A 12,275-nucleotide genomic window follows, 5' to 3' on the forward strand; every position below is an offset into this window, starting at 1 on the left:
TTCTTGGAAATAATAATAACTGCACTTATATACCACTCTTCTAGACAGATTAATACCCCACTCAAAGCACTATTATTCCTCCCCCAATACAGTTGGGGAGCTGGGCTAAGAGAAGTGACTTCGCCAAGGCCACCTGCTGAGCTCATGGCAGTAGCACAATTCGAACCAGCAGAGTGCTGATTCACAGCCCAACCACTTAACCATTATGCTACAGCAGCTCCCTAAATCATAATTACTGTGCCTATACATTGCCCTTCTGGACAGATTTCTGCTCCTTTCAGAGCAGTGAACAAAGTCAGTGTTATTATCCTCCCCAAAATACAGCTGGGGAACTGAGACTGAGAGGAGTGGCTCCCCCAAGGCCACCTGCTGAGCTCCTGGCAGTGCTGGGATTTGAACCAGCAGAGTGCCAATGCACATCCCAACCATTTAACCACTACGCTATCGCAACTGGTTCAAACATACGGCTGCCCAAGGTGCCATCAGAGGAATGGAGGGACGAAATTTGGAGGGTGGGCTTGGAGCCGTACAAGTTGTGTGTTTGTTTTCTCACAATGTTTCAGCTGAGTCTGGGCGGTGGGAGGGAGAAGGAATCTTTCTCTGAAGGCCCACAGTGGCTCTCAGCCACCCCGTGGCAGCCCAAACGTTAGATGAGATAAGCCGCTTGGCCCACATTACACTGGTCTCAGCTCAGCTTTGGTGGCTTATTGTCGAGTCCAGCCTGAAGTGCTGCTGTTGACTCTGGAATGGTTCCTGACCTCCTCCAACTGTCGTGCTCTGTAGCTTGCTCAGCGAGGTCTTTTTATGCTGCAGGTAGCTTTCTTAGTGGCGGCACATCTCCCTCCTCCAGGAGATGCGTTGGGTTCCATCCTTCCTGTCCTTGAAGAGGAGAGTCGAGACGTTCTCCTTTTGTTTGGCCTCTAGTTAACATTCGTGGATCCCGAACTGGAAGTGTTACAACTACTGAGTCTATGTTGTTTTTCCGTCATGTTATTAGGGCTTGTCTTGCTGAATGTCGTGGGCTTTTGCAAGACTTCAGAGTGGTTTTTTGCTGCTTTATCACTTTTAGTCTTCAACAGCCTCTTGTATTGTTAACTCTGTTTCATAAAGGTACTTAATTCAGATTTTATCTTTTTGCAAGCCGTCTGCAATTTTTTAAAACAAAACCTATTAAAATATTTTAAACCAGTAACTAAAGGAGCAATACCTGGTTAGCATTCGCAGAGAAGGTAGCTCTAGGTGGGGGCTCCATCTGGCATGCTCTGTCCTGGAAGAAAGAGTTGCAAGCAGCATACAGTTAATCTTGGTATGGCTCTAGTACATTTATCAATGTTTAATATCAGCATGATATATTATCTATGTTCCAACAAGAGCTGATCAGCTGCAGAAATATTCTCAGCTTCACATGACCTACCTCTGTGGCCAGATCAGGAAAAAGCAGTTCCACTGGAACCTTAAACTGCAGGGATTGGTAGCAATCAAAATTACTGCGAGCTTGTCTTGAGTGACTAGATCTGTCTTACTTCTGAACCAAGGAGCTGTGTGGTCCGAAAGATGACTCAAGGGGTACAAAAGGCTGCACAAATGCTTACCGTTCCCCATAATTTTATTCTCTATAGAAAGGGTGCTTTGAAATTACTGCTTCTTCTAACAATAACCATCAAGTTTTCATCTCACCACCTAAAGTCTTTGTCTGTGTTCCTGTCTCTATGCATATCCTAACAGAGGGAATGCTAGAAGGGTGTCCAACACATATAGGCAGTCTGAGACTCCTCGCCTAAGAGGGAGAGGGAGAGACCCTACAGAACTGGCAACTGGCAACCCAATCAGAGACACAGGTCCAGTAGAGGTCGTAGGATCGGAAGCAGCTGATTTGTGGGAAGTGGGTGACGTTCTGGATTTAATCAGGAGGGATAGCAAGGTTTAGGGCCAGTATCACCTTAAAGACCAATTAGATTTCCAAGGTATGAGATTTTGAGAGTTAGAGCTCCCTTCATCAGGTACGAGGAGTGAAAAAAAGGAAAGAGTCCTTATAATCGAGGCAGAGGGTGGGAAGGGTATTGTAAATCAGTGTCAGGAAGCTAGCTATTATACGTGTTGTAATTAGCTTGATAAACCCTGGGTGTAAAGTGCAGGAAATGAATACCTAGAATGTGAGAAAAATCTTATGTCCCGATTCAACCCTGGGGGCTCCAATGTTCCAAATAAACCCAATTTCAGCAATCCTGCATTATAATTTTCCTTTGAAGTTTCTCTCCAGCCAAACAGTCTGCAAGCTCTGAGTGGGCTGGGGGAAGCTACTTCTGTTTCCCCACACCCAGGGCTTTTTTCACCTTTGACCTCACAGAGCAAATAAGATCGGGGCATTTAAAGGGCTTGTGTAATGCTTTCCAGTCAGATCCTACCAACATTAACATTATATGCCAAACTTCAGTGAATACAGAATTATCCTGAGCTGCTGCTATTTGTGACATTATATAACAACAACAACAGCGCTTATATACCGCTCTTCTAGACAGATTAGTGCCTCACCCAGAGCAGTGAACAAGTCAGTGTTATTATTATCCCCACAAGGCAGCTGGGGAGCTGGAGCTGAAAGGAGTGGCTTACCCAAGGCCACCTACTGAGCTCATGGCAGGAGTGGGATTTGAACCTGCAGAGTGCTGATTTGCAGCCGAACCACTTAACCATTGTGCTACAGCAGCTCCTTTATACTCAGTTGTTGTTCTCCTACATATATACAGTGCGTTATGATTCTTAAATGTATCTTTGGAACACCTAGCCCATCAAAACCTGCTTGCTTGCCTGCATTCACAGGCCACCCCATCTCATGAGCTGTGCAGGGATCACAGTACAGCAATTTTGCCATGGGAAAGGAGAGGCGTCATCATACCTGACGGGCTCACTGGCTGAGACAATTAGAGCAAATCATTTCCCCTACAGGATATCGGCAACTGCTGCCATTTGAGGCAGGTTCCCTGTTTCAACACTTATGCTCTGTGGCTATCCAAGGTTAACAAGGGCAACCCCTATTTCAACATTTGGAAAAAACCTTCCCAAACCTACCCCTCAAACCAGCTTGCTAGTTTTAGAAATCTATTTACTGCCACCTTTCCTTAGATGATTTATCTTCTAGGCACTTGATTAGCCATATTAGTTAAAAGGAACTTTCATGTTGAGAAACGGTAAACCGCTGAATGCTGATAACTGCAGATAAACAAAGGTGGGCACACCTTGTTTCTTAGGGCCCCATGGACATCCAACTGGACCCTGATGGAAACAGAATACTGGTCCAGACAGACCCCTGGTCCAACCCAGGAGGGCTGCTCCTTACTTTTTCCCACTCGGTTTCTTGATGTGGGATGAGTACAGGAAACCTTCAGCCCGGCTCATGCTGTTTACCAGACATGGCTCAAGAAAGAGCTCCAGTTGCTAAGCAGAATGGCAGAATATCTTCAGCTCTAGATTGTGTCAGCGCTCCTTGCAGACTGACGATCAGTCCAAACATTCAAGGACAGACCTTGACAAGCCTAGGCAGAGGGAAAAGGGGGGGGAGTTTGTGCAAAGGGCCTGCAGAGAACATAAATGAGCAACTGTGACAAACGCCCTCCCCCAAGCATTCACAACTGCTGTAATTTCACCATCTGGACCGACTTCAGGGCACCACAAATATCACCTGCGATAAGCCACGTTCTTTGTCATAGTTCCCCTCATCAACAAAGGCTAATCAATCTCCTTCATCCTTGTGTGCGTAACGGTGAGTGCAGAAAGATGCTCACTTGCTCAAAAGGAAGGGGGCTTTGGCCAACCACAACCTAGTGGCAACAGGAGAGCGGTAACTGCCTACCCGGATAGGGTTGTTGTATGTCTGGGAGGCTCTCTCGCTGAAGTTGAACTGGTTGGTGAGTTTCCGTTCTTGTATTAGCCGGGGACGAGGTTGTTCCTGTTCCGGTTCCTGCTCCTGCTCCTCTTGTTCTTCTGGAGCTGCGGGCTAGGGCAGAAGACAGGAGGGTTTCATTCAGGATAGGCACAGGCCATTTCCTGCAAAATGGTTGTGGCTAGAGATGGGCACGAACCGGGAAAATGGCGGTTCGTTGCAGTTCGCAGGTTTGTCGTGTTTCACGAACCATGAACCACGAACCGGCATGAAATGGCCCGGTTCACAAACTCGTTTGTTTGGTTCATGAATGCGTCATTTCCAGGGCAGCAGAAGATCTGCAGAAAGCCCACCCCACCCATTGCCTAGGAAACAGATTGATCAGTGCCAGGCTGTCTGCAGTGACCAACCAAAAAACGAACCAAACAAACTGGCCTAAAAATCATCGTGGTTCATCACGGTTCGTCAGAAACGCCTTCTGCCGAACCGCCAGTTCGCGATCCAAAAAACAGCCTGGTTCATGACAAACTTTGGTTTGTATTTTGGTTTGCGCCTCCCTCTAGTCATGGTCCCTGCAATTTCAGGACTTAGTGAAAAGATACTTTGATCAGGGAACCGCACCCATGAGCCCACCAGGAGTGAACTCAGAAGCTCCCGTTCTCCCATTTCATTTGTCCTTTCAGAGAGAAAAAGCCAGAATTCGATGGCATCTTCTCATATGAATTTCACATGTTGTATAATGGCAATTTCAGTGTTTGGGCTCTCAAATTTGCAGCTTAAAAAGGTGGTTTGTCTAGAACTCCACACTTTTTTGCAATGGAGAAAAGTGTTCAATAACATGTTACTGACTATAGACTCCAATCTGAACTCCCCTATTGATTTCAATCAACTTAGCACAGCTCTCTCATCAAATAAAATCCAGAAGGAGCTCGCCTTATTCCCATTATGATGTAGTAGTAGTAGTAGTAGTAGTAGTAGTAGTAGTAGTAGCAGTAGTAGCAGTAGTAGTAATTGTGCTTATATACCACTCTTTTACACAGATTAGTGTTGAGTGGTGAACAAAGTCAGTGTTATTATCCCCACAATACAGCTGGGGAACTGAGACTGAGAGGAGTGGCTCCCCCAAGGCCATTTGCTGAGCTCATGGCAATCGTGGGAGTTGAACCAGCAGAGTGCTGATTTGCAACCCAGTCGCGTAACCGCTATGCTACAGCAGCTCCCAATAATAACAACAACAGCATGGTTATATACTGCTCTTCTAGACAGCTTCGTGCCCTACTCAGAGCAGTGAACAAAGTCAGTGTTGTTATTATCCCCACAATACAGCTGGGGAGCTGGGCTGAGAGGAATGGCTTATCCAAGGCCCCCTACAGAGCTCATGGAAGTTGTGGGAGTTGCACCAGCAGAGTGCTGGTTCACAACCCAACCACTTAAACACTGTGCTACAGTGGTCCATGTTATTATTATCTCCTCCATGCAGCTGAGGAGCTGGGCTGAGAGAAGTGGTTTGCCCAAAGCCTCCTGCTGAGCTCATGACAGTAGTGGCGTCAAACCCAGCAGAGTGCTGATTCACAACCCAACCACTTAACCACTGTGCTACAGCAGCTCCCAAATGTCAACACATTTGCAATCACTATTATGTGAACACATTTGCATTCACTATTGAGTTCATTCAGTGTTATATGAACATATTTGCATTCACTATTCTCTATTCTTTAGCCTACGTCTAAGGGGCAGATACTCAGATTCCACAGTCATCCCAACAGTACTTACATCGGATTTCACTGGGACTGACATCTGAGTAAATATGAACAGGATTGCTGTCAACGTCAGCTTTGTATCTGCCCCTCATAGTTTTAATGCTGAAATTTAAAGTGCCAGTTGCAAGGATCAAGGAACAATTTTCAAGCGGTTGCTCCAACTTCACAATCATTTAATAATTTATGAGGAACATCAGCACACCAACCGCTCAGACTGTAACAGCCTCAACAGGCAGGCTTCAGCGCAGAGCTAATCATAGCTCTGGTCCTTTCCACCAAAGCTGCGGTTTCCTTCTTCCCCATGGCCACTGGACCCATGTCAATTGCAAAGTATCTCAATTCACTTGTAATTTATTTATTTATTTATTTATTTATTTGTTTGTTTGTTTGTTTGTTTACTTAAATGTGTAGTCCGCCCTCCCCAACCAAGTGGGCTCAGGGTGTATCACAACAATTTAAAACACACTACACAATTCATCAGCAGTCGTCATGAAAAATATGAATAATACATTTTATGAATAATGACATTTTAGCTGTGTGCGTGTTATGTGCGGTCAAGTTGCCTCCCACCTATGGCGACCCTATGAATGAAAGACCTCCAAAACCTCCTCTCATTAACAGACTTGCTCAGATCCTGCAAACTGGAGGACGTGGCTTCTTTGATTGACTCGTTTTAGGTCTTCCCCTTTTCCTAGCATTACTGACGTTGCCAGAGAGTCTTGTCTTCTCGTGATGTGACCGAAGTACGACAGCCTCAGTCTTGTCATTTTAGCTTCTAGGGAGAATTCAGGCTTGATTTGATCTAGGACCCAATTTTAGCCATGATCTCAGGCTGGGATCAGATCTGGACAGCAGCAACAATGAGGGGCGTAGGCTTTGCTTCTTCCCTTGCCGCAGCTGACTTTCAGGCTGTTTGGCTCGCAGCCAGAAACCAGTGCCAAGCTCACGCCGATTACTGTTGCTACTGGCTATGACTGAGCAAAATACTGTCTGTGGTGCTGCTGGCGGCACGGGGTTTCTGCTTTGCTTGTTCCTGGCCACCACTGGCCTTTCAAGGCAGTGGCCCATTGGGAAATATCCTGAACACCTCAAAGGCCAGTCCTTCCCTGCACAGACCTCAAAGGTCTTTGCTTATCCTATTCAGCTAAAGGGAAATTATTTCACCCACGCAACTGAAAGGGCTTCAGAATTATCCAAGGGTTGGAGAACCTTTCTTGGGGGGAAAGCTACGGAGTTTGGGGCTTTACAGGATAGGTTGTGATAGAGGTTTATAAAATTACAATTTTCCTTCCTCCCCTTCAATCATTGAACCAGCAGGCACTCAGTAACACAGGTGGGCAGTAAATGTAGGACATACAAAAGGAAGGGCACATAATGCCCAATTAATTTACGGGACTGACTATCATAAGGGCATTCATCATGATTCCTTAGCAAAACCTCCATGCCTGGCTTGTAGACCTCTGAGGAGCATCTGTTTGGCCACTGTGGAAAACTAAGTGCTGGACTAGATAGATCTTTGGTCTTACTTCGAATGAGGCAAACTTAAGGAGGCCAGGTCCTTCAACAGCTGTTAGTAAGAATGGCTCAACGAAACCTCCCACTGTTCAGAGACATTATACCTGTAAACTCTAGTTACTGTGGCACAAATGGTGGCATCTGGTTGGCCACTGACTGAAACAGCACACTGGACTAGAGGGAAGTTTGGTTTGATCCAACAGAGCTCTTGTTTTGTGCTTCAGCCTGGATGGTTCCGGCTGCTCAGCTCAGCTGCTGGCCTCAGGTGGGTTTGCTGGTGAAGTTTCTGAGATGGAACTTGACAGGTATTTACGTGCCCAGCAGGACACAGCAAGGTGGGGTCCTTCCAGACTTAGAAGCATGAAGCTTCAGACATTTTCTGGGGTTCTCCAAACTGAGCATAAACACAGAAGACTTAACAAATGGTCACTCTTTCCAACTGAACACACAGCCTGAACTCAGAATCTTCTAGTTATAAAACAAACTAGCCACTTGCTTGAGGCCAAACACCATTAAGAACATAAGAAGATAAGAAGAGCCCTGCTGGTTCAGACCAGTGGTCCATCTAGTCCAGCATTCTGTCTCACACAGTGGCCAACCAGTTGTTCTGAAGGGCCATTCAACAGGGCATTACAGGCCAAGGCCTTCCCCAGATGTCGTCTCCTAGCACAGGTATTCACAGGTTGACTGTCTGTGAATACGGAGGCTCCTCTTAGTCACCTTGGATAGAAGCCGTTGATGGGCTTCTCTTCCCTGACTCTGTCAACACTCATGTAAAATCCACCCATGTCTGTGGCCATCACTACGTCCACTGGCAATGAAATCCACAGTTTAATTTCGCATTGAGTAAATTATGTCCTTCTGTCTATCCTGAACCTATTTCCAAACAGTAAAAAAGAGCTAGAGTCAAGTAGCACCTATAAGACTAAATATGAGCGTTCGTAAGACACAGCTCACTTCTTCAGATACAGCTAGACTGTGAGTCCATCTATCCTTACATTTTGGAGAGTGGAGTGATTACAAATGTCGATTGATGGACTCACATTCAAGCTGTATCTGAAGAAGTGAGCTGTGTCTCACAAAAGCTCATACCCTATCATAAATAAATTTTGTTATACAGGTGCTACTGGACTCTTCCCCTTTTTACTGCTATAGACAAACACGGCTACCCATCTTGATCTATTTCCAAACAGTTTCTCTGGGTGCCCCTGAGTTCTAATATTATGGGAGTGGGAGAAAAAGCTCCCTCTATCTACTTCCTCTGTCCCACGCATACTTTTATAAACCTCTGTCATGGCCCCTCTTAGAAGTCTTTTTTCTAAATTAGAAAGTCCCTAACTCTTCAGCCTTTCCTCAGAGGAAAAGTGCTCCAGCTCCTTAATCATCTTGGTTGTCTTTTTCTGTACTTTTCCAAGCTCTGCAATATCCTTTTCAAGATACGAGGGCCAGAACAGTACACAGCATTACCATAAGAGTCGCTTGGCTTGTGTCTTCTTTCAGTTCCACGTCCTCCTCAAGATCCTCCACCACAAAGGATGTAGTAACAGGAACCACAGCTGAGAACAAAAGAGACAGAGGAGGTGGCAGACGGGCATTCAGCTTTTTCTGGGAGTTGCTGAAGAATCCTTTCGGGTCAGTGTTACTGATTAAAATAATGCATGCTGCTTTCTGCTTGCAGAATACTATGCAGACCAGCCCGCTGTGTGATTCAGACTTCAGTTGTCAAAGCCCCCCCAAACTGAGGCAGAAGCTCAAAGATGCTATTCTGCAGTTTTCTGGTTGTGGCCAGGGCGTAAGAACGTAAGCCCCATGTGCGAGCTACAATTCTGTGGGAAAGTACAACAAAGAACAGCGCATGGAGATGGAATGCAGGTTTCTGAGTGTCTTTTCCTTCTGTTCTATTTTGGAAAGTAGGTGTCTAGCCCTTAGGAATGCAAAGATAATATTATTATCAAAAAGCTGCACCCCATGTATATTGTTAGGTAGCTCACAAAATAATTAAGATCCCAGTCGAGAATTGAAACCATTTTGTCCAGTTAAAAACAATAATTTGCATCCATTTACATCCAGTGGCCAGCAACCTAATACAAAACACCGCACATAAAAATGAGAAACAAAAACTCAACCAAAAGACTATATAAAGTTTACACCCAAAACAGCACCCGATTAGCAACTGCAAAGAGGGAATTCTACATATATGAGGTGCCACTGTAGAGAAGACCCCCCCACCTACAGTGTCTCTGAGAGTAGGGCATTTATTTAAAACTTTTCCATTCTTCCAGGTAGGCTCATGTAGTAATGTAGTAATATAGGAGTTACACTGGAAATTTCAGAAGCTAAACAGTGCGTTCAGTAAGTTTTAATAATAATAATAATATCTGATTTATATACCACCTTTCAGGACGATTTACATCCACTCAGAGCAGTTTACAAAGTGTGTTATTATCAGGGCTTTTTTTCTGGGAAAAGAGGTGGAGGAACTCAGTGGGTTGCCCTCGGCAAAAATGGTCACATGGCTGGTGGCCCCGCCCTCTGTCTGAAGATCAGGGGGTGAGGCCACCAGCCATGTGACCATTTTCAAGAGGTTCCAGAACTCCGTTCCACCACGTTCCTGCTGAAAAAAAGCTCTGGTTATTATTATCCTCACAACAATCCCCCTGTGAGGTGGGTGGGGCTGAGAGAGCTCCGAGAAGCTGCGACTGACCCAAGGTCACCCAGCTGGCTTCAAGCGGAGGAGTGGGGAATCAAACCTGGCTCTCCAGATTAGAGTCCTGTCTCTCTTAACCACTACCCCAAACTGATTTATAGGGAGGCCCAAAGCAGAGCTTCCGTGCAGAGCTCTTTGCAGAATAAATTGGGCAAAAGAGTAAAAACTGTACAGCAAATTGTGCAATCTGCATACTACACAGATTACAGAAATGAAATCTTGGGGTATGGCGGTGGAGAATTCACACAAGCATGGCTATGGCTGCCTCTGCAATTGCCAGTTGTCCAATTTCTACACTGCCACTTTGAAAAATTAAACTCGGATGGCATGATGGCAAATCATTCCTCTTTCAGCAGCAAAAGAGCACATCCAGGCAGGCAGCGCTGCTACTGTACTTTCTTGCCCAATTACAAACACAGTCAAGCAGATCTGTCTCTCAAGGCCCATGAAAATACCTTAGTGGTAGACACAAGGGGGAGATTGAACTGGCATTGCCTGGCCCTTCTCTCTTGGTGCTCCCACAGTCTGCATGCAGGGCATCACAAGGGGCCTGCCCCGCATAGGTTTCAATCACACAACCCCTGCCCCACAGGCTTAGGTGTAAGGACTCCGGCAGCACGGCCCACTGGCCACCTTTTCCTCTGCGCTACTGTGGCATCTGTCCAGAGGAATGTCTTGTTCTCACCTGAAACAGAGTCACTGCCCCTGCGGATGACGAGGGGGTCGTGCCGCAGCTATCAGATCAGAAGGGATCAGGCGCCACGAGGAGCCGGCGATCACTCCAATAAAAGTGTGGATGGAACCGGCTCCTCGGCCAGCTCGCTAAACCTACCAGACATTGTGCTCTGCCTTAGGCTCTGCCGACGACCTTCGTCCGAGTCTCTGAAAATCAGGTTCCCGCACAGAGTGAAATGAACGGCCAGCTGTTCCACCACGCTCATTTGCTTGTAGGCTCTCTCCTATGGACAAAGACAGCTGTTGACTCAGCTACATCCATCCATGCTTCTCTTTATGAGGAAGATGTAACTTTGGCATGCACTGTTTATTTGTACCTTGTGACTGAGCCCAATTAGGGCTGGGGTTTTGCTGTAACGCTGGGAGTTTGGGGGTGGGAAGACCCCTCCTCTGACCCTGGAGCAATTCTACCTGGGCATGCTTCCAGGGTCATTGGAAGATGAAATGAATTGCCAGAAGGCCCGGTAGAGCAAGTCACCTCTGGAACACTGGCTTTCCAATCCTTCTCATTTCCTTAGGGACGGCATTCAAAGGGCTGGCACCACTGCTGAGAAAGGAATGCACCTGCGCAGTGCAGAGCAGGGAAACTTTAAACGAGGGAACTGACAGAACAGAACTTGAAACAGCGTATATTGGTAAACAAGTCGGCACCAGCAAGCGTACTGGAAGGCAGGAAGGAATTAAATCAGTGAACAGCCTATACGATTTTGGTTTTCCTCCCATGGCTTGTGGCTTGGCTCACTTAAGTTACCTGAAATGACAGCTCGGTAGGCACTTCAATGCAACGCACCCATCCTCTGCGAGCAGCACACTGTTTCCTAAATTGCACTGAGTGGTCCACAGTGGGCAAGTGAGCAGAAGGCCTGTTACGGCAGGGTGTTGGAGAAGAGAATGTGGCTCAGGCTGAGTCCCCAGCATATCCAGTTAAAAAGAGGATCAGTCAGTAGGCAGTGTGAGAGACCCTGAAGACCAGCTGCCAGTCAGAGGAGACAAGATGGACACTGATAGGCCCAGAGTCTGATTCATTGAAAGGCAGCTTCACGTAGTCATGTGCTCTTCTAGCTTGGCAACGTATAATAAAACTGGCCCTGGCCTGCAAGTGGCCCACATTAGCTGTCTAATCTACTGCTGGATGAACTGGCGCAACCAGGAAGTCCCAGGGTTCCTTGCACTTCTGCCTTATTGAGAATGGAAAACAAGCCACCTTGATTGACAGCTTAATCACATGTCTGCAGTTCTGCAAGCAGTTAGTGTGGGGTCATTGGAAACTTTTACGGTGCCCTCTCAGGTCCAAACTGGGGTGTACAAGCCTGATCTGGGAGGTGAATCAAATCAGAGAAACTCGGATCCAGACCCCTGGCTATATCTAGGTAAACCTGGGAAATGTGGCTTCAGCTTCTGGCTGGCTCCTTCCTGGCCTTCCCCTTCTTTTTTTCCAAGAGGGGAGGAGAGAAGGGAGGGGATGTGAGGCAGAGAGGGAGTGGATGCATGATCCACGCATGGAATAACAGCAAAATAAATCTGGGATTCTCTGATCTGTCTTATTTGGATCAGAGGATCTTTCCATGATTTCAGGAATCCTGGATTTTTGGGGGGATCTCTGAAACCTGGATCTGGATTTCCCAGATGTTTTTTTCATGCACACCCCTAGTCCAAACTATAAATGGCCTCGGAAGATCAG

At 46.4% G+C, this 12,275-nt stretch overlaps 1 protein-coding gene across 1 annotated transcript in view; it reads right to left on the reverse strand.

The window, feature by feature from the left end:
* DNAI1 (dynein axonemal intermediate chain 1) overlaps window positions 1-12,275 on the reverse strand; it is a 187,684-nt gene that overhangs the window by 141,532 nt on the left and 33,877 nt on the right. The window contains exons 5-8 of the mRNA XM_054986152.1: window positions 10,692-10,818; window positions 8,620-8,708; window positions 3,848-3,991; window positions 1,208-1,267 (exon numbers count right to left, since the gene is read on the reverse strand). Coding sequence (XP_054842127.1) covers window positions 1,208-1,267; window positions 3,848-3,991; window positions 8,620-8,708; window positions 10,692-10,818 — 420 coding nt within the window. The remainder of the gene's footprint in view (window positions 1-1,207; window positions 1,268-3,847; window positions 3,992-8,619; window positions 8,709-10,691; window positions 10,819-12,275) is intronic.

Source organism: Eublepharis macularius, chromosome 8 (genome assembly GCF_028583425.1).
Source record: "Eublepharis macularius isolate TG4126 chromosome 8, MPM_Emac_v1.0, whole genome shotgun sequence".
NCBI classification, from domain to species: Eukaryota; Metazoa; Chordata; class Lepidosauria; order Squamata; family Eublepharidae; genus Eublepharis; species Eublepharis macularius.